The sequence below is a fragment of the Peromyscus eremicus genome, chromosome 4 (assembly GCF_949786415.1).
Source record: "Peromyscus eremicus chromosome 4, PerEre_H2_v1, whole genome shotgun sequence".
NCBI lineage: Eukaryota > Metazoa > Chordata > Mammalia > Rodentia > Cricetidae > Peromyscus > Peromyscus eremicus.
The window spans coordinates 129324751-129350632 of NC_081419.1; the positions used below are offsets into that span (position 1 = coordinate 129324751).

The window sequence follows — 25882 nt, forward strand, 5'->3', positions numbered from 1 at the left end:
GTGACCAACGAGGTCATCAGCCCTGCAGCCAGCATTCCCTTGGACAAGAGACTAGACGGTGGTCCCTGAGACTGTATGGCCTGATGAATAAGAATGGATACCGCCCGCTATCCAGACCAGAGTAGTCTAACCTCGAGGTGGCCACTGTAGTCCAGCTCAATGAGTTCAAATGTAGCGATGACTTCTCCAGCGGCCTGTAATCCCTTCCTCAGGGGGAAGAACTGCAGCTCTGGGCGCTGATATGGGTCCTCTATCAACTTTACCCTTGGGGCTGCAAGTGCCCTGCCCAGGAACACAGCAGGGCCCTGTGGGAGGCAAAGCAGTGAGGAATAAGGGTGATAAAGGGTGGTGGCCACATCTTTAGCCCCAGCCCCTAGAAAACAGAGATGGCAGCCTCTGAGTTCCAGGCCATCCCAGACTACATAGTGAGACCCTGTCTCAAAAATAAATGTAGGGGGAGGAGATGCTCTGAAGCCAAAGGGGAGGCATCAAGACAGTGGGGGCGAGGAGGCTGGAAATGGGGTGAAGAAGGGGACACACTCACAAACTTGTTGTGGTCAAAGACATTGATGACCACTAAGGGAGGTTCCTCCTGCAGATGTTCCCGCCTGCCATCCACAATCAGCTGGTCAAATACTAAGAGTTCATCCCACAGGGGGCTCAGTGTCTGCTCCAAGACCTTGGGAACCATGTAGAAAAGGGGGCAAAGGCAGATCAGAAGGGGACCCCCACACATGCCAGCGGGCAGTCAGAGATACTTGAACTGTTTGTCATTAGAGGCATGGGCGTCCAGCTCTGGTGTCTCCCTATGGCCATCTGCCATCTTATCCTCAACCCCAGAGGACAATGGTTTTCTGTTCTCCACCAGTGTCTGAGTCAGGCCAGGTCCTATCTAGTGCCCTGTGCTGAAAACCCCAAGTGGGAAGAGAAACTTGGGGCCTTGGAAAAGAGTGCTCTTCTCCCCGCTCCCCTCTGCCCGTGCTCCAGCCTGGCCCTCACCCGTGTGGTCTGGCACTGGGTAGAGATAAGGACACGTGCAAAGGGGTCCGAGAGGCCACTGTCATCTGCTGCCAACACACCCCGGGCCTGGTACAGGTGAGCTCGGAGCTGGAAGTAGTTAAAGTCTGGGAGGAGGGAAGGAAGGAGCCACGCTTGCTCAGGGGACCACTGGAGTTCCCCAACTCATAAATCCCCACCTAGGGCAAACAGCAAGGTGGGCTGTCCCCTGGCCCTATACTCACCGTCCCGGTATAGGCTGTGGGGCAGCCCAGCCGAGGGTTCAGGCAGAAGATCTGGGGGCAGCTCAGAGGTGCAGGCCTTGGCTTGCTTGGCCAGCCCCAGCCACAGGAAGAGCTCCAGTTTGGCACAGACCTCCCCAGGGGCTGCCCCGGGTGCCTGTGTGGGAAGGAAGCATGCTGGGCCCCCCAAAGTATGCCCCAAACCTCTCTGTCAAGTGGTACCCAAGCTTCCCAGTACAGGAGGCATGCCCCCCTGTTTCTGCTTCTGCACCTTTCTTCATGCCCTCCACGCCATCCTACACCTCACACTGCCCTACTTCCTATACCCACAGCTCTAACCCCAAATTTATAATCTGCCCTCTCATTTGTTCCCTATATCCTCAACTCATTTATATTCTCTGTCCTTTACCCCAAGAGTCACAGCTTCTCATCATTAAAAACCTGTTTTAGTATCTTTTCCAGGCACGCTGGAAAATTTCTGTCTGTAATCCAGCTCTGCCTGCAGGAACGGACACTCTCCTTCCTCGTTACCTCGTCTATGTGTCAGCCTCATTAGTCAAAGGGACAGCGTAGGCCCAGAGCAAACAAGTTTGCTGATCGGCTGACCTAGACAAAGCCATAACCTGCTTTTGGCTTTTTGGACAGTTGAAAACAGTCAGGGAGTTCCTGGTTGGGAGCCACAGGCCGCCACCTCTGATGCCCTGTCCCGTCTTATAAACCCCACTCTCCCCAGCATCTCCACCCCAGGCCCGCCTCACTGTGAGTAGAAGACTCTGGATCTTCCCACAGTCCCGGCCTCGTTCCTCCTCAACCACGGAGAACAGCACATCCTGGGCAGGGATGCGGGCATAGGCCACACGGCGCTGGCCACTGAACATCCAGACCAGCACATCAGGGAGGGTTGGCTGTGGCTGCAGGCAGAGGGCAGGGTTGCCTGGGGCACTTGGAGCTGACACTACCCCACCCTGAAGCTTAGGCTATATACAAATGCCCTGACTCTTCTGGACCCCTGGGCCTGTGGCCACCTGCTCCCTGACCTCTCCTCCTGGATGCACCATAGGGCACCTCAGACTCAAAGACCACCTAGACCACCTAGAGTCTCCACACAGCATTCTGCCCTCCTCATTTTTAAGTCTGCAGTTCAGTGGTGATAAGGGCATTCACAGTTGTGCTGGCAGCCATGCATCTCCAGAACTCTTCTCATCCTACGAAACAGAAACTCAGCACCCACTGAACACGAACTCCCCATTTCCAACTGAGGGTCCTGTTCCCAATAACCACAAAGAAAGCAAAATAACATCACACTTAAAACCAAAGGTAGCAACGGAGAGCTGGTTCAGTGCTCAAGAGCCCTGACTGCTCTTCCAGAGGACCCGGGTTTGGTTCCCAGCACCCACATGGGGGCTCATATGCATCTGTAGCTCCAGTTCCAAGGGATCTGATGCCCTCTTCTGACCACAGACGCCAGGCAAGACCACGTGCAAAAATACACACGCAGCAAAGAATTTATACACATAAAATAAGTAAACCTTTAAAAAACAACGAAACTAGATATTTATGTCATGAAATGTCATTTGACAAAAGGGAGGCTTTCTTTACAAATTTTAAAGACGGGACAGGGGTGTGACTCAGTGGTAAAACGTGCTTATGGGGCAAGGAAGGAAAGAAGGAAGGGAAAGAGAGAGAGTGAGGGAAGGAGAGAGAGAGGAAGGAGAGAGAGAGGGAGGGAAGGAGAGAGAGAGGAAGGGAAGGAAGGAGAGAGAGAGGGAGGGAAGGAGAGAGAGAGGGAGGGAAGGAGAGAGAGAGAGGGAGGGAAGGAGAGAGAGAGGGAGGGAAGGAGAGAGAGAGGGAGGGAAGGAGAGAGGGAGGGACAGAAGGAGAGAGAGAGGGAGGGAAGGAGAGAGGGAGGGACGGAAGGAGAGAGAGAGGGAGGGAAGGAGAGAGGGAGGGATGGAAGGAGAGAGAGAGAGGGAAGGAGAGAGCCAGAGAGGGAAGGAAAATAATGGAGGAGAGAAAGGATGAGGATGGAAGGAAGATTAATTTTGTTCTAAGATTCAATTTAATGACATTTCTCTCCTGCTCCTCCTTCCAGGGCTGCTTCCCACCTGCCCAGGCCTCCCAGTCCTGGGCATCTGCACATGCTGGGCATCCTCTCACTCCTGGGCATCTGCACATGCTGGGCATCCTCCCACTCCTGGGCATCTGCACATACTGGGCATCCCCCCACTGCTGGACATCTGCACATGCTGGGCATCCCCCTACTCCTGCATCTGCACAGGATGGGCATCCTCTCACTCCTGGGTATCTGTACATGCTGGGCATCCTCCCACTCCTGGGCATCTGCACAGGATGGGCATCCATCCTCTCTCACACACCAAACTCCAACTACCAAATGTACTTAAAATTGCTGATGCTGCCTAACCAGCTGTGCCACAATGGCTGGACCGTCAGCCTCCATTACATGCCTGTTAATAGCACAGACCCCTCCCGAGGTTGTTGGAAGAATCACACTGGATAACTCAAGCAGATGCTTAGCACAGAAAGTGTGCCCAAGCACAAGCTCTCCTCATACATCCCAGCCAGCCATGGTACTAAACAAAGGAGGTCATGCCCAAGGCAAGTCAGTCAGCTGTCCTTCCAAACAGATCTTGAGTGATCTCTGAATCCCTGCCGATCCCTTCCCTTCCTCACTCTTTTCAAGACAGGGTTTCTCTGTTTAGTCCTTGCTGTCCTGGAACTCACTCTGTAGACCAGGCTGGCCTTGAACTCAGAGATCCGCCTGCCTCTGCCTCCCAAGTGCTGGGATTAAAGGCGTGCACCACCACCACCCGGCCCCTTCCTCACTCTTGACTTCCACATGAGCATGCCGCACAATGGCACCATCCAAAGGACAGCTGTTGCATATGCCCAAAGGTCTCCAGAAGGGTCCAGAACTTAAGGGGGAAAAACGTAGAGCAGGAAAATGTGGAGGGCAAGACCTCACCTCCTGAGCCAGGAAATGTAGTTTTGCCAGGAGCTTCCTGGCCTGTGCCACCTTCCTTTGCGTGGTGTCCCTGCTCAGGCCCCGTAAAAGCTGGAGTCCTTGCTTTGCCGTTAGCCTCTGGAAGGGCAGGAGGAGCATGTGAGTAGAAGGACTCAGCCAGGTGCCCCTGCTTCCTCCCCGTCCCCAGCCTGTACCAACCAGGCTGTGTGATAGTAGTTTCCGTCGGCATCGATCCAGGGCATTGGGTCGAATCATCGTCCTGCGCTCAGCACCAAGGCAAAACTGTCTGCAGAGAGAAGCCAGGGCGAGATCAGGACCCCAGAACCGCTTCCCTCAGGAAGGCCTCCTGCTTCCTGACTCTGACAGTCCCTCCTCAGAGAGCCTCATGCCCAAATGCAGCAAGCACAGCCTGGTCTCTGGGCTCTGCAGCCACCACTAATTAACATCGCCTGCCCTAGCTGCTTCAACTATGGCCCATGGACTGACAGCCTGACTACCCTTTGCATCTAGTTAGAAATGTCCTGCCCCCCTCCCGCCCCCACCCAAGGCCTACAGCATCAGGTCCTACTTGTTTACCTTCTGGGAGAGTTCTATACCCACACTAAGCCAGAGAAGAATGCCTGCTTTAGTATCCACCAGCCTAACGAAAAGATAGCGGGACTTGTGGTGAGGTGTATACGAGACCTTTAATCCTAGCACTCGGGAGGCAGAGATAAGTGGAGCTCTTTGAGTCTGAGGCCAGCCTGCTCTACACAGAGAGTTCCAGAACAGCCAGGGCTACATAGTGAGACCTTGTCTCCAAAGGGGAAAAAAAAAAGAGCTAGAACATAACACCACCACCACCACACCAAATGATTTCCAATGACTGCCTCCAGCCAATACACATCAAAGCTGTGCTGTTGAGACGGCTGGGGGGATGGGGGAGGGGAAGGGTGCTGGCTGCCAAGCCTAACAATATGAGATACCAACTTCTGCAAATTGTCCTCTAACTTCCCTATTGCCTTCATGATATGAATGCACAAGTATGCACACACACACACACATGCATACACAATTGAAAATAAAATATTTTTAAAATGTAATTAAGGATGTTTTTAAAAAACATAGAGGTCAAAATTTCAATTTCTCTGTTACATTTTACCTTAATCTATCAGCAAATTATGTACATTCTTTCTTAAAAATCCAAAACCAGTGCAAGGCAGTGGTGGTGCACACCTTTAATCCAGCACTCAGGAGACAGAGGCAGGCGGATCTCTGTGAGTTCGATGCCAGCCTGGTCTACAGAGCTAGTTCCAGGACAGCCAGGGCTAAACTGTAGGGTAAAAAGGGCCAGTGAAAGAAAACCCTGGCCCTGAGACCAGAGCCAAAGAAACACACCCTGCCCCTAACCAACTCAAGAATTGAAATCCAACCAATCCCTGAGCACAAAACCAACCCTGAGCATGAAAACCAACCAATCTCTGAGCTTGTCCTAAACTCAGGACTTGAAATCCTACCAATCCCCACCCTGAGAACCTCTACTTTGGAAAGCTCTGCCCTTAAGAAACCCATTGTAAGTCCTGTTCCTGTTCAGTTTGGGGCTGCCCTTTTTCCACCCTGGCAGAGGCCGCCACTCTCCTGGATTCTCCCCTCCCAATAAATCTCTTGAGTGAGGTTTGTGGTAACAACTTTCTTTGTCCAGAACAGAGCAGAGCAGAGATGTAATGGCTCTTGCAGCTGGAGCAGAGCAGAACTGTTATATTTCTGTGGTGAAACTCCCTTAGCAGAGCAGAGCTGTAACAACTTTCACAGGAGCAGAGCAGAACTGTAACACTTTGGCTGAGGAAACTTTCCCTTGCTGGGGCAGAATTGTTACACTCTGGGGAAGCTGAGCAAAGCTGTGACAGCCCAGCTGGAGCCCTGGAGTGGTTACACTTGCATTAGGGAAACCTTTCCCAGAGCAAGGACTATAACACTTTGCTGGGGACCCCGTCCCTGATGGGAACAGAGCTGTAGGTAATCCTTGGCTTCGACTGCCTGGACACCTTTCCCTTCTAAGCTGTAACACTTGCAGGTATTCCTTGGCTTTCATACCAGGATACCTTTCCATTCCCAGCTGTAACACTTACATCACAGAGAGACCTTGTCTCAAAAAAAAAAAAAAAAAATCCAGAATCAGGATGGGTATATGACTCAGCAACAGAGCACAGGCTTAGCATGCATGAGACTGAGTTTAATGCCCAGCACCACATGCATGTAATATACATATATACACTAGAATCCCACATCTAACCACTTCTCCCATCTTCCTCCAGGATCACTCAGGCTAAGTGACTACTGACCAGTTACATGTCTTAAATTTGTTGTGCACTTGGGACTGAGTTAACTGTTATCAGAAAAATTTTTCCCAGAATTATGCTATGCTTAAATATAGCTAAAGTAAATGATCTGGTATCGGCGCTAGTACCTAAAAATCAGGCTGACCTGAGTTTCATTCTTGTCTTTTTGTGGATTGTGTCCCTGCCTGTTGTAAAGCCTGCAGGGACCCTCCATAAATACCACACCCATTATTCACCAGAGCTGCACAGTGAACCCCTATCTCAAAGGGAGGGGGCCGTAAAAGGAGTGAGCCGACCACTCAGGTAGAAAGCTGGGAATGTTGGAGAAGTCAACAGCAATGTGTTTCTGGAAGGAGTGAGCTCTACTGTATACCCTAAAAGATATGGACAGAGAAGTGAGCATCCACAACCTATGACTTCGCTGCTTCTGGCCTGGGGTCTTGGCGGGGTCTCGACAAGTTTTCAGATCCTTCTCTGCACTCTAGAGGAGCTTGTCCAGTCTCATCAACATAAGGGCAAATTTGTGTTCCCAGCAAATACTCATCTCCAGAATTCAGTCCATGTCGCTGCCTACCTACTTGATGACTGTCCACTTTCAAGGCCAGTTGACATCTCCAGAATTAAGGTTCCAATTCCCCTCCTTCCCTCACACCTACTTCTTTTCCACAGCTTAGGTGACAGCATCAGCTCCACAGCCAGGCAAACCGTGATGGTTAATGTTGATTGTCAACTTACAATCTCTACAATCTCTCTCAATTTACAAGCTCTACAATCACCAAGGAAACAAGTCCTCCACCCCCGAGCATATTTGAGCATGTTTGTGAAAGGTTTTCTACATTGGGTAAATTTTTTGTTTTGTTTTTGTTTTTCAAGACAGGGTTTCTCTGTGGAGATACATTGTGTACCTCAATAAAGCTTGCCTGGGGATCAGAAGACAAAGCCAGCCACTATATTAAACATAGAGGTCAGGCAGTGGTAACACACACCTTTAACCCTAGCATTCGGGAGGCAGAGATCCATCTGGATCTCCGTGAGTTCAAGACCACACTGGGAACAGAGCCAGGCATGATGGCACACTCCTTTAATTCCAGCACTAGGAAGGAAGGAAGATGGCAGGGCACAGAAAGGTATATAAGGCGTCAGTAAACAGGAAGTCTCTCTCTTGAGGCTGAGGATTTCAGAGAGGTAAGAACATGCCTGGCTTGTTCTGTTTCTCTGACTTTTCAGCTTTCACCCCAGTATCTGGCTCTGGGTTTTGTTCTGTTTTGTTTTATTGATAAGACCTTTTAAGATTCATGTTACATTTCTCTGTGTAACAGCTCTGGCAGTCCTGGAACTTGCCTTGTAGACCAGGCTGGCCTTGTACTCACAGAGATCCACCTGCCTCTGCCTCCCATACTCTGGGATTATAGGCATATGCCACCACTGCCCAGCTTAGATTAGGTAAATTTATCTGGGATGACCCACCAGAACTGTGGGTGGCACCGTCTCATGGGCTGAGGTTCTGGGTTGAATAAAATGAAGAAGGTGAGCTGAGCCCTTAGTGATTGTCACTCCCTGCTCCCTGACTAGATGCGGTGTGGTCAGCCGTGACCTGCTCCCTGACTAGATGCGGTGTGGTCAGCCGTGACCTGCTCCCTGACTAGATGCGGTGTGGTCAGCCGTGACCTGCTCCCTGACTAGATGCGGTGTGGTCAGCCGTGACCTGCTCCCTGACTAGATGTGGTGTGGTCAGCCGTGACCTGCTCCCTGACTAGATGTGGTGTGGTCAGCCGTGACCTGCTCCCTGACAAATGTGGTGTGGTCAGCTGTGACCTGCTCCCTGACTAGATGCGGTGTGGTCAGCCATGACCTGCTCCCTGACTAGATGCAGTGTGGTCAGCTGTGACCTGCTCCCTGACTAAATGCAGTGTTGTCAGCCGTGACCTGCTCTTGCTGTGATGCTTTCTCTGCTATAACGGACTGTGACCCCTAAAACTGTAAGGCAAAAGAAACTCTCCCTTAAGTCAGTTTGGAGAGCTATCTTTCACAGCAATGAGAAAAGTAACAGATATTGAATCTAAAATCTTGGAGATCATCTGTGACTGCGCACATGTTTTTCCTCTTCCACATCTAGCCATGCTGTGGTGACATCTCCAACTGCCAATTCCCTGACCTTTTTTTTTTAGTCAATGACCTCATGTATGTCACGCTGGTCTCAAGCTGAGGCTGACCTTGAACTTCTGATCCTCCTGCCTCTACCTCCCAAGTGCTGGGGTTATAAACATGCACCACCACGTCTGGTTTCATGCAGTGCTGGAGGTTGAACCCAGGACTCTGTGCACGCTAGGCAAGCACTCCAAGTGAGCTGCATCCACAGCCCTCCAATCCATTGACCTCATCTCCATTTCGCGAGTCAGTTCATCTCCCATGACCTACATTCTTTGGTAATCCTGTCTTCTCCCACACCGTCTCTCTCCCACTCATCCTTTCTAAAGTTATAAATTAGAACGCCAAGCCCTTCAGCGGCTCTGCCCTGTCACTCAGAGAAGAAACCACGGTCACTGCAATGATACAGCAAGTACTTGCTGATCAGAGAGAAAACTCTTGAGAAAAGCATCAAAAAGGGACTCAAGTGCCTGGCATAGGTTACCGAATCCATGGCCGCGAGGGTGAAAGATGAAACCAACCAGAGCTTGTGAGAAAGGACTAGTTAAGGACGCAGGGGAGACAGGTGATAGCAGAACCAGTTATGCAGGAGGCGAAGGAAGAGGAAATCAGTACCACAGAGGTCCTAATGGGAGAAGCCACGCTTCCTCCCTGAATCAGGAAGAAGGGCCAATAAATGGGTGCAGAAGCTGGCCAGGGATAGGTTGGCTGGAGGAGGGGAGGAAACCTTATCAGCCTCTAGGAGCCTAACACCCCTTATCTCTCTTGAGCTCCGTTGATATGGAGCCTTCTCGTTCTCTTTTTTCTGTAGGTGCCGGACACATGCAGCTGGAAACCACCCTTGGTCTAGACAGCTACCACGAGTCTCACCCATCCTGAAACTGGCCAGGGACAGCAGGACCGGCAGGGGCTGACTCTCAGCTCACCTGCTCCCAGCCACCAGCTCTTCCAGAGTCTGCTTGAGCCGTGTGCAGGCACCCAGCCTTGACCTGCGCTGCATCTTCTCAACTTCTTGCAGGCCCTGGTCCTGTGTGGGCTCCAGGAGAAGTCAGTCTTGAGGGTCCCTGGCCCATACCCCACCCATTCATACCACTGGCTCTGCTTCTCTAGCCCCCTTCTGTCCCCACTCCATCCATTGCTCTACTCACCCCTTTCCAAGCTCCCACAGCTTTGTTCCCCTCAGTTTGCCGAGAAACTTCCAGCCTTGTCCACCCATTTCCTGGCCCTGCCCCAGCGGGGTATGAGCTCTACCCCGTTAGTGTCTACTCTGGAGTGTCTTCAAATGCTGAGTCTCTCGTGCCCTGTGACTGGGCCCCTCCCTTCGGGGGCCACCTAGCTCTCACCAGCCTCTTGGCTACTTTGCCCACACTGTTGCTGCTGTGCAGGCGCCAAGTATAATCCTCCCAGCGGCTCCATACACGTAGGCAGGGCTTGCGGTGCCGCAGAGGCAAGCAGAGATATGCCCTGGACCAAACAGAGAGAAGGGAGGGGTTCGGGGGCATCCTGAGTGCATGATGGCCTCTTTATACCCTCCTTCAAGTCACCCAGATCACTTACCCATTGCCATCCACAGGCTCAGGCCACTGAGAAGGTGTCCCCAGCAACTCTTCCTCCTCCTTTCCTGACCCTCTGTCCTCAGATCCCAGGAGAGGCTGAGCTTCCAACGTGCTGCCCTCAGCTCCCTCGTCAGCCCTTGACCCTTGGCCTAATTGCTCCTCTCGGCGGCCTGCATGACCTGCCCCCCAGAGCACCAAGGATCAGAACATCAGGCTGAGGGTCAGACGCATCTCTCTGCAGCCTCTTCCTCAGTAGGCAGAACCCACCACTCTCCCTGAAGGTGAACACCCGTCCTGTGGCCTAAAGTCTGAAACAAGAGGGCCCACTCTCAAACCCATGACCTTCAGTGCTCATCTAGGCCACGAACCAATGGAAATCTCCAAGCTGATGGGCTGCTTGGCCAGCGAAGGATCAATCATGGTGGCCTCAAAGACCACTGCGAAAAGCAGGAAATCTTCACAGGATGCCAGGGCATTCTAGGAACGAGAATAAGATCAGCTAGGGACAGCTCCCACCCTCCCAAGGAGCAGTCTGCTCTATGCTTGGTCACATGCCCACAGAAAGATATCAACTAAGGTCCAGGGGGCTCTGTGAGTGTCTTACCTCCCTTTTGGGCCCTGGTAGCTCCCTCATACATTGGTCCAGGGGACTGATTCTCTCTGGCCCACCCCCTCTATAAACACCATGTCTATGTACATCAGCACATGTGTGTTCATACACTGACTTCTTCATCCAAGTCCCCGAATTGAAAACAGCATCATGATGTCCAATGCTTGGAAAGGGATTTACAGGCCCTAGAGCTGAGGGTCACCACCAGCAGCCCCACCTCTGGCAGAGGCAGCAGTTCCTCCAGCTCCACCTCCATTGCACTAGGAATTTCGGGTGTATCTCCACGGGCACTGGCATCCGCAGGCTGCAGAACACCAGCTGGGGTCTGACCCTGCTTGGTCTTCTTCTTCTTCTTTCCAGTGAGTCGGGACAATCTGGACCCCTGTGTGATCTGGAGGGATGTAGGTTCAACTCTGCCTTCCAACACCTCCATGGACACAGCTACCAGAAGTCGGCCCCGGAACCAAATGCCTTCCCCCACGCCTTCATTGAGACTTTGAAGACCATCCCGCAGCCTGCCACTGGGGAGCGAGCCATAGAGGGGCACCCAGGCTGGACCGAAAGTGGGGTTAAACCCCGCTGTGGGGGACAAAAACAGGGTTTGGAGGGGAGCACAGGGTAAATGGAGACTGCTCTGGACTATACACCTTTGTATCCTCCAGGTCGGGGAGGGGAAGAAAAGTTTGAGTTCTGGAAGGGAACAGGCCTATGACAAACAGTAGCAGACAGAGGACCTCTCCAGGCTTTAGAGGGGAGCTGAGGGTGGGGGGGGGAGTACTGGTGTGGTAATTGGGAGGGAGGGGGTGGATACTGAGGGTGCCCACTTCAGAGGGGTCATTTCGCAGCAATGCTTGACTGGAGGGGCCACTGTGCTTACGAGTTTGTAAAACTTAGGGTGGGGTCACCTGTGATCTAAGGACGGTCTTTGTTCGAAGAGGTTGATGTGAGCCAGGGCGGACAGGGCCCCATAGGGGCCAGTCACACTCACCTGCACGGCCCGAGTTCGAAATCTGCCTGAGGTCCAGCACGTGCGTGGCCAGTGCCACGTCCATGAGCGGCGCATCGTCACGCAGCTGCAGGCGAAGGCCACGCGTGAGCGGCGGGAAAAGTTCCACAAAGCTCAACTGCTCGTTCCACTCAGGTGCAGACTCCTCTCCACGCACCGAAGTCTCACCCTGAAGGCCAAGTCGGGCGAAAGGGGGTCAGTGTGGGTCCCAAGAGATGGTTCTGCTGGTGATAGAGCTTGACATCAAGCCAGATGACCCAAGCTGGGTCCCCAGGTCCTATACTGTTGCCCTCCCTGCATGATGTCCTCTGCCTTTCATACATGTGCCATGGCACTCAGAGCGCGCACACACACACACACACACACACACACTAACTAATGTACAGGCTGGAGAGATGGCTCAGTGGTTAAAGTTAAGAGCAGGGAGTGAGCCAGGTAGTGGTGGCACACGCCTTTAATCCCAGCACTCGGGAGGCAGAGGCAGGTGCATCTTTGTGAGTTCGAGGCCAGCCTGGTCTACAGAGCGAGATCCAGGACAGGCAGGGTTACACAAAGAAACTCTGTCTGGAAAAACCAAAAAAAAAAAAAAAACAAAAAAACAAAAAACTGAAGAGCAGGGAGTGAATTTGGTTCCCAGTCCAACACATCCGGCAGCTCACAACCACCTGTGACTCCAGCTGCAGGGGATCTGACACCCTCTTCAGACCTCCGTGAGCACCCGTTACTCATGGGCACACAGTACCACACAGATATTCATGTATACACATAATTAAGAATAAAAATAGCCAGGCGTTATGGAACATGCCTGTAATCCTACCAAGCGGATCTCTGATTTCCAGGCCACATAGGACTACATAGCAAAACCTTGTCTCAAAATAAGTTATCTTTAATAAGTAAATACTTTTTAAAAGACTTGAGCTGTGGCGTAGGGGGACAGGAGTGACTTACCTGCTGTCCCAGGAAGCTCACCCGCACATAGGGGTCCAGGAGGACGTGTTGGTCATGCAGGGCTCGGGTCAGACTGCCCAGCAGCCCGGAGCGCACTGTGGGAAGACCCTCTGCACGGTACACGCGGACACGGAGGCGGGCCCACGGCCTCTCAGCGTGCAGCCCACGTGGCAGGAGTAGGTTCCTAGGAAGACCCCATGCTGAGGAGTAAAGCTGCAGCCCCTCTGCTGCTCTGACCCCTGGAGGCCATGCCTCGCCCAATTCTCCACGCCCACCTCGCCCCAGCTCACTTCTCGATGTCTGAACTGGTCCCTGGGCGTGGCTGCGGCAGTGGAAGGGGAAGGTCCCCACGTGCCCTCACAGACAGGGTGATCTTGACGAAGCCCTTGGTCCCAGCGCGGGTGTCACGGGGATCATGCAGAGGAGCCCACTTTTGGTGGAAGTGCCCATCTGAGAACGGAGGGATAGGACAAGGTGTGAGAGGACACCTAAGGAAGGCACTGAGTCCTTTCGGGACACTGGACAATGGCTGGGCTTCGGGTCAAAGCATCCTGTCTGGCATAGAGAGAAGAGCCTGAGTTCAAGCAAGGTCAGCCTTCACAAGAGATGGCTGTGTCAGAAGTTAGTCCACTGGAGACAACACAGGGGAGTGACCGGAGCTCAGTTTCTGGAGTCTTTGTTCATGTAAGTGAGTTTTAACGAGAGGAGAGTTCCATACCTGGCTGGTCCAAGGCCATGCCCAGGTCCATCCTGAAGGTGCCTATCCGGGTGGCCATAAATGGGAGAGTCTGCGAGTGGAAAGCCTGGGGAGAGAGGAGTCAGCCCTGGTGCTTCGGTCCCTTTCTCCCTGCCCCCTTTCTGAGTCTCACTCTATAGCCCCGGCAGGGCCTTGAACTCATGGCGCTCTTCCTGCTCCAGCCACCCAAATACTCAGCTGGGCATCGTCCCCCCCCCCCGTTTTTTTTTCAAGCAATGCAGATTTACATTTATGTTAATATTCCTGTTCAAGGTGCTTTGGAGAACTGTTATGTAATATAAAATTACCTTAGCTTAAAGTTTTGAATGGGTAGGGCTCTCATATTGATCAAGTCTCCCTTATACTGGCATCGCAAAGACACAGTGCACTTATTTGGGCTCAAAGTTTTATACATGTCAACAGCCCTCAAACTGTAGGAAAGTAAATAATCATTTTCTGAAAAGGTTAGAGCACCATAAAAGCTACTGGTTAAGCAGAAATGCACGAAACCCCGTTTACAGAAGACAACAGCAGCAAAGGATGATAATGTCCTACAAGTAGTAAAGAAAAACAAGTTTACAAATACTAAACTGTCCTTCTTGCCTTTAAAAGGTTTACCACATCAAGTGAGAGTGACATCAATCAATAAAGAACAACTTGTGTAAACTGAGCTGGTGGCCCGCACTCAGCAGCCTCCAGAGCATTCCTCACTGTTTTAGGCCATTTCAGTTAAGAGTTGTCTTAGAACAGATGAAATAAAACAAAAGCAGCATTACTTTGTAGGGAAAATATGAAAAAAATACTATTAACTTCATAAAATATTTGAAAGTAATTTTTGTTTTCATAAATAAATAAAATGGTGTTTTTAACGTTTTAATTATTCTTGCTTTCAGCCTCTTTTTTTTTAAGCAAGGTTGAGCTCCATAAACTTATACTTCTGCTACTGTTCACCCAGCTTCTTTAACACTGCATCTGCAGTCTCGTTCCCAGGCTGCTTCCTGAAAGAATCTACATCTTCCACAAACACCACTTCAGGAATCCCTAGGTGGAGCCGCTGCCTGTTTCCAGCAGCAGCTTCTAAGCCACATCCGTCCTTAGCCGCGGCCATCTTAAGAAAAGCTTTTTTGGAGGGGATTTCAAAACAGGGTTTCTCTGTGTATCTCTGGCTGTCCTGGAACTTGCTCTGTAGCCGAGGCTGACCTTGACCTCACAGAGATCCACCTGCCTCTGCCTCCCAGGTGCTGGGCTTCAAGGCGTGCGCCACCACATCACCCCTTTCTTGACATAATCCTCTTTCCCACTCACAGTGATCTCCAGTAGCAAGTCTTGAAGGTGAAGCCGGGTCTCGTGAAATTCAAACAAGAAGTACTGGGTTGAACGAGATGAGGAAAGGAGAGAAGGGAGAGAAGGTCAGGTGTGAAAGGCTCATTCAGCTCGCCGCAAAATCTTGCCAAGAGAATGTGGTCCCTTTCCTAAAAGGTGCCTACGCACTCTTCACTCCCAGAACTGGCATCTTTGCCTCCAGGCCCCAACCTCTCCAGGGCTAAGGTCTCTCTGAATCACCCACCCTCTTCCTGGGTGGTGCTCACTTCATTGTAGAAGGGACAGTTGGTTCCCCGCTGTGTTGTGGTCACATGGCGCTGATCCCCCACTCGCACGGCCACATAGGGGTTAATATTGACTCCCACCAGTTTCTGGGCCTCAAGTACTGTGACCCCGACCTAGGTAAGGAATGCAAAAAAGGGAGGGAAGAGGGTTTACCTGCCTGGATAAGGGGGGAACCTGTGAGATTCCACAGGGTTAGAATAAGGCACAAGAGTCATACCTGGAAGTCCTGGGCTCTGCACACCTGCAAGGGATCCCCTCGGGGCAGGCCCAGGGAGCGGCTGTAAAGAGGCAGAGGGTCCATGTTCCTTCCCCTTCCTCTCCCACCCACACATACAGTTGCCTGGTACTGGGCTGAGGACTCTGCACCATGACCTTCTGGAGGCTAAGTCCTTTCAGGTTGCATTGTCCTACCTTCATCTCGGGCCTACATCCAGAATTTGACTCACTCTTAGAGCTCTGAACCCATTTGTTTGCTCAGCAAAAGCGGATCGAGACCTGCTATGGGCCACCCCTGTTCTAAGAACTGCGACACTGACGTGACCGACAGATAGAACCTATCCTAATCAAATGTCTTTATAAACTAGCGTGAGCCACAGTAACTGACCGTGGACATGACAATGACGGTGCCTATGAGTGAATGACCCTTGATGCCAGAGTGCCCCCCTTTCCCCATACCCTGGTGTGGATGGGTGTAGGCTCGTGTGTGAGGAAGACTGGCTCAGTGACAGGGTGTGAGAACAGGTGCATGTGACTACATTACCTTTTGAGGGGGCTGAACACCACCCCAGAAATCTCCACGTCAGTCTCATCCTCCGGCTCCAGTTCCAGTTCATTCTCTTCATCATCCTGTGTTCCTACGCTTTGAGCGAGCCTGCGGCCCAGAGCCACTGCCTGACGCTCCAGCCGGGCCTCCCCAGGCCTGATGGGAAAGACCCTCAAAGGTCATGCCCAGGACCTGTCACCTGTTGCTGGGCATCCTGTGTTATTTGCTTGTTTTAGGATTAACCTTTGACCTTCAGATTGACCCCACTTATTCTGGGACTAATTCATTTTTTTTTTTTTGTTTTTTGTTTTTTTTTTTGAGACAGGGTTTCTTTGTGTAACAACTCTGGCTATCCTAGAACTCCCTTTGCAGACCAGGCTGGCCTCAAACTCACAGAGATCTGCCTGCTTCTGCCTTCCAAGTTCTGGGATTAAAGGCATATGCTACCACACCTGGCTTTGGACTCTTAATCCTGAGATCATTCTAATTTCAGAACCTAGTCCTGCTGTAAGGATTGACCTCTGACCTTATAATTCATTCTTCCAAATCTCAGACCCTGGAACTAACGCCGTGTTACTGGTTCTTAACCCCAAAACTGACCCCTGCGGCTCGCAATCGCTCCCGCATACTTACTCCATCTCCTGGAAGCCCACATTGGGGATGATCAGCTCTGAGCTGAGAGAGAAAATAGGGAGTGTTAGACCTGCCTCCCAGACAGTAACTAGTGAGGACATATTCAGGGTCACAGTACCCAGCAGACCCAGAGAGGAGGTGCATGTTCCTTTCCTTTCATCGGGGGACACCAGGCCTTGCTTAAGTTACTAGCGGATTACCTGTCTTGAATGCGTGTCCCAAAGTCCTCCTCTGCCCAGGTTCCAGCAGCTCCCTCAGGGGGCTGATACTTTAAGTCAAGCTCCACCTGGATCTGAAACCAGATACGGTGCCCATAGGTCGCCTCAAACTAACATGGGGCTGAGAGAGTGTGAGGACAATGCCTTACACCCCATTTGCAAACAGACCCTTTGGGCTATGTCTACAGTAACGCGTTCCTCTCTGATTATCACTAACGCTAACATTCACAGTCTTCTGCACTGGATAGCTGCTAGAAGAGGTAGAGTCAGCTTTCTTTAGTGATATTACCCCTGGTAGGTCAACTACACTCCAAGTCAGACCCCACTCCTATGAGTAGTTGGGCAGCACAAACTGAAATATTGTTGGGATGAAAAAAGAAAACTCAGAGTCGGGTAGGAAGGGAGGTGAGGATGAGGAGACGTATAGGAAGAGTTGGGAATGAATATGATCAAAATGCATTGTATTAAGTTCTCATAGAATTAATAAAAGAATGTTACTTTTAAAATATTCACAACCTTCTTGAGAATCAAGGGCGATGGCCTGGGGAGAAGGCTTAGTAGGTTAAAGGATGCTTGCTAGCAAGCCTGACAACATGAGTTTGATGCCCAGAACCTACATAGTGGAGGAAGAGAACCGACTCCAGGAGTCTTCTAACTTCTACATATATGCTCACTCACACATAAAAAATAAACATTTGCCTGGGAGGTAATGGCACAAGCCTTTAATCCCAGCACTTGGGAGGCACAGGCAGCTGGATCTCTGAGTTCAGAGGCCAGCCTCGTCTACAGAGTGAGTTCCAGGACAGCCAGGGATACAGAGAAACCTTGTCTCAAAAAACCCAACTAACTAACTAAATGTTTAAGGGGCTGGAGAGATGGCTCATCTGGTAAGACACTGGCTGCTCTTCCAGAGGACGCGGGTTCAATTCTCAGCAACCACATGGTGACTCACAAGCGTCTATAATGGGATCTGATTCCCTCTTTTGGCATGCAGGTGTACATGCAGACAGGGCACTCATATACATAAAGTACATGAATAATAAATCTTATAAAAATAATATTTAGGGGTTGGGGATTTAGCTCAGTGGTAGAGCACTTGCCTAGCAAGCACAAGGCCCTGGGTTTGGTCCTCAGCTCAGAAAAAAAATATTTAAAATAATTTTTTGAGACAGGGTTTTAGTGTGACCTGATTGTCACTATGTAAACTAAGCTGACCTGGAACTCAGAGAGATCCACTTGCCTTTGCCTCTGCTGGGATTAAAGACATGCTTTATCATGCTCTGCTATATAAATAAAAGGGAAAGAAAGGAAAAGGACTTGAGGATGGGGATCCAGCTCAATTGGTAGGGTGCTTTTCTAGCTTTCAGAAAGGCTTGGGTTGGGGGCTCCAAGGTACTGAAAACAAACAAATCTAAGCCTGGAAAATACAAAACAAACACAAACAAACAGCAACAAAACCCAGCTTCCACCTGCTTGCTACTTCTTGAGCCTCTTCCTTCTCTGTCCTTGGCCTGGTCCCTGACGACTTTGCCAGTTCATCTCATTCCAGGTTTCTCTTCTGCTCAGCATCGCAACTGTGCCCCATCAGCACACTGGGATTCTAGGCATTCGGGCTCCTCTGAACAGTCTCCTTCAGTTAGCACTTAACCACCTTCAGTTCTGAACTCAAGCATCATCTCCCCAGGGGAACTCTTCCAACCTTTCCATCTCGGTCACAAACTAACTATACATTCTCATAGACGCTTACCAGTGCTTCTGTAACACTCAACAGCAGCGAATTGGCTTCTACCTCTGTGGATGCTTGCTTAGTGTTGGACCCCCCGTGGGAGCTAGTGAGCTTCGAGAAAGCAAATCTTTGTCTGGTTTTGCTTACCACTCAATCTCCATTGCTCAACATCATCCTTGAACTTAACCAATGATTGAATGAAACAAAACAAAAGGCCTGACTCTCCATTACGTAAATGAGGAGACAGTTTAGACACGCCGAACTCTTCTAGATACTCCAGGGGGAAGAGTATCGGAGATTTGAAGCCAGGTCCACCTCTTCTAAGGGAAGGCAACCTTCCATGAAATACCAGGAACATCCTCCCAGGTTCATCATTGTCTCCCATCAGAAAAGTGAGCCCACCCCAGATCCAAGGAGCAACAGTACACTCACCACACCCCGGGACTCAGAAATAGCCTGCTTCTGGACTCAGGCAGGGGCTGCTAGAAAAGGAGCCTAAGCTGGGGCGGGGTGGCTGTTGCCACTGCTGTCTGGCTCAAGTCGTTCCCCACCCCCACTCCCACCCCCACCCCACCCCCAGCTCAGTTAAACTGAACCCTCTGTTTGGAGGAAGCCTCGGCTTGCCGATGGTCAGCTGGTGGAACTTACTGGGGACACCCGAAGTTTCTCATCCACTAGGGCTTCTCTCAGCACCAAGTGCCCAGCACTCTGCAGCTGCTGCAGGGAGATCACCAGGGTCCCCAGGGGCCTAGAAGAATGGCATGGAGCAGAAGGGTGAGTCAGGTGGTTAACACCAAGCCATCCCCTGGCTTCCTCCAGTTCTGCTCACCTGGGGCTGAACACACGGCTACAGTTGACCACCTGTACAGACAGACTTTCCCCGGCCAGTGGAGATCCATAGTGGGGCCAACGAAACAGCTGGGGACAGGAAGATGCTCATAACCAGATGCCGGGCTGACCCTCACACAGTCTATTCCCAACTGTCCAAATGTGAGGCTACCTCTAAGAGCGATCTCCCAAGCCTCGAACAAACCCTTCCAACATGGAATTACTTCAATCTAGGGTTGATCTGGGACTCACTGCCAATCAAGAACTAACCCCCGGGCTGGAGAGATGGCTCAGAGGTTAAGAGCACTGACTGCTCTTCCAGAGGTCCTGAGTTCAATTCCCAGCAACCACATGGTGGCTCACAACCATCTGTAATGAGATCTGGCGCCCTCTTCTGGCCTGCAGACATACATGCAGGCAGAACATTGTATACATAATAAATAAAATAAATCTTTAAAAAAAAAAAAAAAAAGAACTAACCCCACTAGTTTTGAGACTGACATCTCAAACCAGGTCTGACCTCTCAAACCTGAGACTCACACCATTTCTGGAGTCTACACCTTCCAAGCCCAGGAATGAGCCCTTCTGCCCCAGCATGGACCCCAAAAGGAAAATACTGACTTCGTTCCGGCTAAGAACCTGCTATACTGACCTCACCAACGTCTGCTTCTCGGCCACAATGAATTTTCCTCGTTTTCTGGGTAAAGCCTGCTCAAAAATGAAACTAGTCACTTTTCAGCCCCGACACATACACAAATCATTTACCTCAGTCGCCGGTAGCCCACAGTCTAGTTCCCCCCTCACAGTTAAAGAACAGTGGAAGATAAGGAAATGAGTAGAAGGCACGGAGAAGGGACACTGGTTGTAGAGTTGGCCAGGATTTAAGTTGGAGGTCGGGGGAATGAAGAATCCAGAACGCCCCAGTTCTAAAAGTCCTCAGACCATCCATGAAAGTCTTACCACGAAAGCAGAGTCTCACTTGTCGGTCGTGGATGCCTGGCAGCCCTGTTAGGTGCCTCACATACACAGTCAGAGCCATGGTCACTGCGCCTCTGGCTCTCAATCTGCTTGCTTGCCCTTCTGCCCACCTGTGTTGTCCGTGACTCACTGGACTCACCCAGCAAGTTCAGCAATCCCTTCCCTTTAGGCAAACACAGGGGGAAGGCCTGGAGGTCATGGGTGGGGAAGGATTGAGGCCTGAGAGGTGGGGGAAGGAGGTCATGGGTGGGGAAAGATTGAGGCCTGAGAGGTGGGGGAAGGAGGTCATGGGTGGGGAAGGATTGAGGCCTGAGAGGTGGGGGAAGGAGGTCATGGGTAGAAAGGACTGAGGCCTGAGAGGTGGGGGAAGGAGGTCATGGGTAGAAAGGATTGAGGCCTGAGAGGTGGGGGAAGGAGGTCATGGGTAGAAAGGACTGAGGCCTGAGAGGTAGGGGAAGGAGGTCATGGGTGGGGAAGGATTGAGGCCTGAGAGGTGGGGGAAGGAGGTCATGGGTAGAAAGGACTGAGGCCTGAGAGGTTGTCAGCACAGAACTCTGCCTGTACCATCTGCAGGATGCCAAGAAGCTTCAGCCTGTGTCTCGTCTTTACGGGATGGGAGCTGGGATAGGGTAGGGATGGAGAAGGCGGGATCTCAGGCTGGTCCCTGCTAGCCTATGAGGCCTCAAGGGCATTGCCTTGGTTCTTTCTATGGCTGTGATAAAACACTATGACCAAAAGTAATTTAGGGAGTTGCCTTAGGGTTACTATTGCTGTGATGAAAAACTATGACCAACAGCAAGTTGAGGAGAAAAGGGCGTATTTCACTCACACTTGCTTGCCTATCAAAGAGCAGGAACTCATGCAGAGTTCTGCTTGCCAGCTTGTTAAGTCTGCCTCTTTTTTTTAATAGAACCAAGGACTACCAGCCCAGGGGTGTCCCCATCCATAAGCTGGGCCCTTCCCCATTAATCAGTAATTAAGAAAATGTCCAACAGGCTTGCCTAAAGCCGGGTTTTACAGAGGCATTTTCTCAGTTGAGGTTTTCTACTCTCATATGACGTTAACTTATGTCAAATTGACATAAAACTAGCCAGAACAATTAACCCCTGTCAAGTGGATGCACCAATACAACACTATTTAACAATAATTATTCCATTTTTGTTCATCCCCAAGATCTCACGTTAATGAATAACACAATATAAAATATATTGGGGGGCTGGAGAGATGGCTCAGAGGGTAAGAGCATTGCCTGCTCCTCCAGAGGTCCTGAGTTCAATTCCCAGCAACCACATGGTGGCTTACAACCATCTATAATGAGATTTGGTCCCCTCTTCTGTTGTTCAGGCAGAACACTGTACACATAATAAGTAAATCTTAAAAAAAGAAAAAGACAGTGTGTCTGTCTAAGACATGTATAAACAGGATGTATGTGCCTTCAAATATATATATATATATTGGAAGCCAGGGGGTGGTGGCACATACCTTTAATCCCCAGCACTTGGGAGGCAGAAGCAGGTGAATCTCTGAGTTTGAGGCTGGCCTGGTCTACAAAGCAAGTTCCAAGACTGTTACACAGAGAAAACCTGTCTCAAAAAAAATTTAAAAAATATATTGGAAACTTGCCGGGCGGTGGTGACGCACGCCTTTAATCCCAGCACTCGGGAGGCAGAGCCAGGTGGATCTCTGTGAGTTCGAGGCCAGCCTGGTCTCCAAAGCGAGTTCCAGGAAAGGTGCAAAGCTACACAAGAGAAACCCTGTCTCGAAAAACCAAAAAAAAAAAAAAAAAATATATATATATATATATATATATATATATATATATATATATATATATTGGAAACTTAAAAGTCTCACAGGTTTTGTGGGGGGATTTTTTGAGACAGGGTTTCTCTGTGTGGCTCTGTGCTGTCCTGGAACTTGCTCTGTAGACCAGGCTGGCCTCGAACCAGGAGATCTGCCTGCCTCTGCCTCTCAAGTGCCGGGAATAAAAGCTGAGCTACCTCTGCCTAGCTAAAAGTCTCGCAGCTCACAGTCTTTACCAATTCAAACACTTTAAAAATTCAGGCTCTTTTAAACTATCAGTCTCTAAAAGTTCAATCTCTATAAAACTCCAAAATGTCTTTAAAAGTTCAAAGTCTCTCAACTGTGGGTTCCTGTAAAAAAAATAAAAATAAAAAAATTACACACTTCCTCACTCCAAGAAAAAAGAACCAGGGCACAGTCATAATCTGAAAAGCAAAATTAGACTTCTGGGACTCACTCACAATCTTCTGGGCTCCTCCAAAGGGCTTGCCACAACACACAAAGTTTGTCTTGTAGGCTCAGGCCAGCTCCACCCCATAGCTGCTGCTGTCCTTGGGGGTCGTCCCAGGGCACTGGCATCTCCAAAATGCTGGAATCTCTTGCTGCAACTGGGCTGCACTTTCACCAATAGCCTCTCTTAGGCTCTCTTCATGGGGCCAAGCATAATTTCTCTCCTTGCCCCTTCAATTGCTACTGAGATTGCACCTTAACCAGTGACCTTTCCTAGCCTCTCACAGTGCCAAGACTCAGCTGCTCTTCATGACCCCTTCAAGCCTTCAAAATCACTACCACCTGAGAGACTCTTACAAATAACCAAGTTCAGCTGCCAACATGAGGTATAACCTAGGCTCTTCCTAGAACACTTCTTGTGTGTTAACCCTGAGGAAACACTTCCCAGAAGATTTTGCCTCAGTGATGCTGGGCTCTTCTTAGTAATCTCTAATTTCTCAGCTCTGGCTGACCAGCATTGATTGTCCCAGGAAAGCAATGTTTTCACATCAGAGGTTTTGGTATCCTGTTAATCACAGTCATTCTTCAGCCCCAGCTGGGCAGACACCATAAGTCTTAATTCAAAATATGCAACGGCCCCAATAGAGTCTTTAAGTGACTCTCAAACTTCCCTCTGGAACTTCATAAGCCAGGACTCCATCATCTGTATTTCTCTCAAAATTCTTACCTTCTAAGCTCCTACAAACCTGCTCACCAGCTTTGAACACCCAATGGTTTTTCTAGCCCAGTGTTCCAAAGTTAATCCACAGTCCTCCAAAAAACACATGGTCAGGTCTGTCACCGAAATACCCAAGTCCCTGGTACCAATTTATGTCTTAGTTAAGGTTAACTACTTCTGTTATAAAACACCTCGACCAAAAACAACTTGGGGAGCAATGTGTTTATTTGGCTTTCATATCCCGAGTCACGCTATGCATTGAGGGAAACCAAGGCAGGAACTCAAACTGAGTGGGAACCTGGAGGCAGGAGCTGATGCAGAGGCCATAGAGGAGCGCTGCTTACTGGCTTGTTCAGCATGCTTTTTTAAAGAATAGAACCTAGGACCACCAGCCCAGAGGAGTCCTCAACCATAACGGGCTGGTCCCTCCTCTATCAGTCACCAATTAAGACACCCTACAGGCCTGCCTACAGCCAGATCTTATGTAGGAATTTTCTCAGTTGAGGTTTCTTCCTCTCATATGACCATTCCAAATCAATCTTGTTTTTAATAATTTGTTTTTATTTTATGTGCATTGGTGTTTTGCCTGCATGTATGTCTGTGTGAGGGTGTCAGATCTTGGAGTCACAGACAGTTGTTAGCTGCCATGTGGGTGCTGGGAATTGAACCCAGGTCCTCTGGAAGAGCATCCAGAGCTCTTTAACCACTGAGCCATCTCTTCAGCCTCCCAAATCAATCTTTAATCAAGAAAATGTGCCACAGGCTTGCTTACAGACCAATCTGACTGGGACATTTTCTCAATTGAGGTTCCCTCTTCTGAGATGACCGTAGTCTGTATCAGGTTGATATAAATAATATTTTTGTTTTGTTTTTTGAGACATGGTTTCTCTGTGCAGTCCTGGCTGTCCTGGAACTCACTCTGTAGACCAGGCTAGCCTCTAATTCAGATATCCGCTTGCTTCTGCCTCCCTCATGCTAGGATTAAAGGTGTGTGCCACCACACCTGGCTCAGACCTTTCTTGTTCTGTTCTGAGTTCCCAGAGTTCACCTCCAGATGTAGCACACACAGCAGACCTTGAAAAACACTGGCTGAGGCCAAGCATGGGAGCACACAGTTGTAATTCCAATAGTTGGGAGGCTGAGGCAGGAGGATCTCTAGTTCAGGGTCAAGTTGAGCTACACAGTGAGACCTTGTCTTAAAACAACAACAACAAAAATAAACTGTCTGGATAAACAGACAGAGCAAAAGATGAATCCCTCTCCCCAGTGCTAGCGTTGCATGCATTCACCATGTTCGCTGAGTTAGTGGTCCAATGCATCCCTAGCCTACATATAGTAGTTGTACTTTGTGCTCCTTAACCAGACGCCAGAGGCCCTCAGCTTAGTGTACTAGAACTCGAGAGTACATTTGTCTGTATATAAATGTCCTACTTAGCTGTTAACATTTGTACTATTTCCATTGATGTGTACGTGTGTACATTTGTGTCCAGATCCCTGGGAGCTGGAGTTCCAGGCAGTTGTGAACTGTCCGACCTGAATACTGAGAACCAAACTCTGGCCCTCTTGATGAGCAGCACTCCCCAGCCCTAAGCCATTGCTCCAGCCCCCCAGATTAGTTTTTAATTTTTAAATTACATTTGTTTGTGCATTTGTTTATTTTGGAGGGTTGTGCACATGTCACAGCACACATATGGTCAGAAGACAGCTTGCAGGAGTGAGATCCCACGTGGGTCCTGGGAATCAAACTCTGGTTGTAGGTCAGACATGGCAGCGAGCTTTTACTCACTGGTCCATCTCCCTGGCCAAATTATTCCTTTCCTTTTTTTGTTTGTTATTGTTTTGTTTCTTGAGACAGAGTTTCTCTGTGTAGCCCTGGCTGTCCTGGAACCAGATCTGTAGACCAGGCTGGTCTGGAACTCAGAGATCCACCTGACTCTGCTTCCTGAGAGATGTGTACCACCACCACCCAGACTCCCATTTATTCCTTTTAATTTACTTCCTATGTGTGGAACTTTTGCTGTGTTCTCACAAATGGAGAGATGAAGCCAAGGAGAAGTGAAACAGATGTGCTCTTTATCTCTAGGAAGTTTTGTTCATGCCAATAAGAACACAACCCAAAAAGAACATGCCACAGTTACTTTCACAGTAGGAAAGATTCAGGACTGGGGATCTCTGAGGAGGGAGGACAGAGGCACTTTGCTGAAGAGCGGGTCTTTAAAACAGGATCTGGACAGAAATTGGAACCCAAGACCAGCATTCAGGCAGTGGGAAGGAATGGTGTGTCCTATGACTTGTAATTTGTTCAGCTTGGCTGAAGTAGAAGGAATGTAGATAAGATGGGACCATCAGAAGAACTGGGTCTTGTTATGTAGCTTGACTATATAACATGACTCCTCCTTGTGTCAGCCTTTCCATTTCAATAATGGCATTAGGAAGAACTGGGGGTGTGGCTCAGTTTGTAGAATACTTGCCTAGGATGCAGCAGGCCATAGGTTTAATCCCAGCACCCCATAAATTAGGCATAGTGAATGACTATAACCCCAGAATTAAGGAGATGGAGGCAAGAGGATGAGAGGTTCAAGGTCATCATTACATAGTGAGTTTGAGGCAAACC

At 49.9% G+C, this 25882-nt stretch overlaps 1 protein-coding gene across 1 annotated transcript in view; it reads right to left on the reverse strand.

Annotated features, from left to right (window-relative positions):
* The window catches only part of LOC131908675 (fer-1-like protein 4), a 39159-nt gene extending 18801 nt beyond the window's left edge, over positions 1-20358 (reverse strand). The window contains exons 1-26 of the mRNA XM_059259709.1: positions 20280-20358; positions 19972-20027; positions 19321-19409; positions 19140-19239; positions 16748-16839; positions 16548-16589; positions 15912-16070; positions 15369-15429; positions 15133-15264; positions 14849-14911; positions 13526-13610; positions 13098-13257; positions 12808-12991; positions 11842-12028; positions 11071-11432; positions 10612-10720; positions 10245-10422; positions 10031-10151; positions 9614-9714; positions 4420-4507; positions 4222-4338; positions 1997-2149; positions 1242-1395; positions 1000-1124; positions 545-679; positions 132-305 (exon numbers count right to left, since the gene is read on the reverse strand). Of these exons, the coding sequence (XP_059115692.1) occupies positions 132-305; positions 545-679; positions 1000-1124; positions 1242-1395; positions 1997-2149; positions 4222-4338; positions 4420-4507; positions 9614-9714; positions 10031-10151; positions 10245-10422; positions 10612-10720; positions 11071-11432; positions 11842-12028; positions 12808-12991; positions 13098-13257; positions 13526-13610; positions 14849-14911; positions 15133-15264; positions 15369-15429; positions 15912-16070; positions 16548-16589; positions 16748-16839; positions 19140-19239; positions 19321-19409; positions 19972-20027; positions 20280-20358 (3306 nt within the window). The remainder of the gene's footprint in view (positions 1-131; positions 306-544; positions 680-999; positions 1125-1241; positions 1396-1996; positions 2150-4221; positions 4339-4419; positions 4508-9613; positions 9715-10030; positions 10152-10244; positions 10423-10611; positions 10721-11070; positions 11433-11841; positions 12029-12807; positions 12992-13097; positions 13258-13525; positions 13611-14848; positions 14912-15132; positions 15265-15368; positions 15430-15911; positions 16071-16547; positions 16590-16747; positions 16840-19139; positions 19240-19320; positions 19410-19971; positions 20028-20279) is intronic.
* Positions 20359-25882: the final 5524 nt, after the last annotated feature.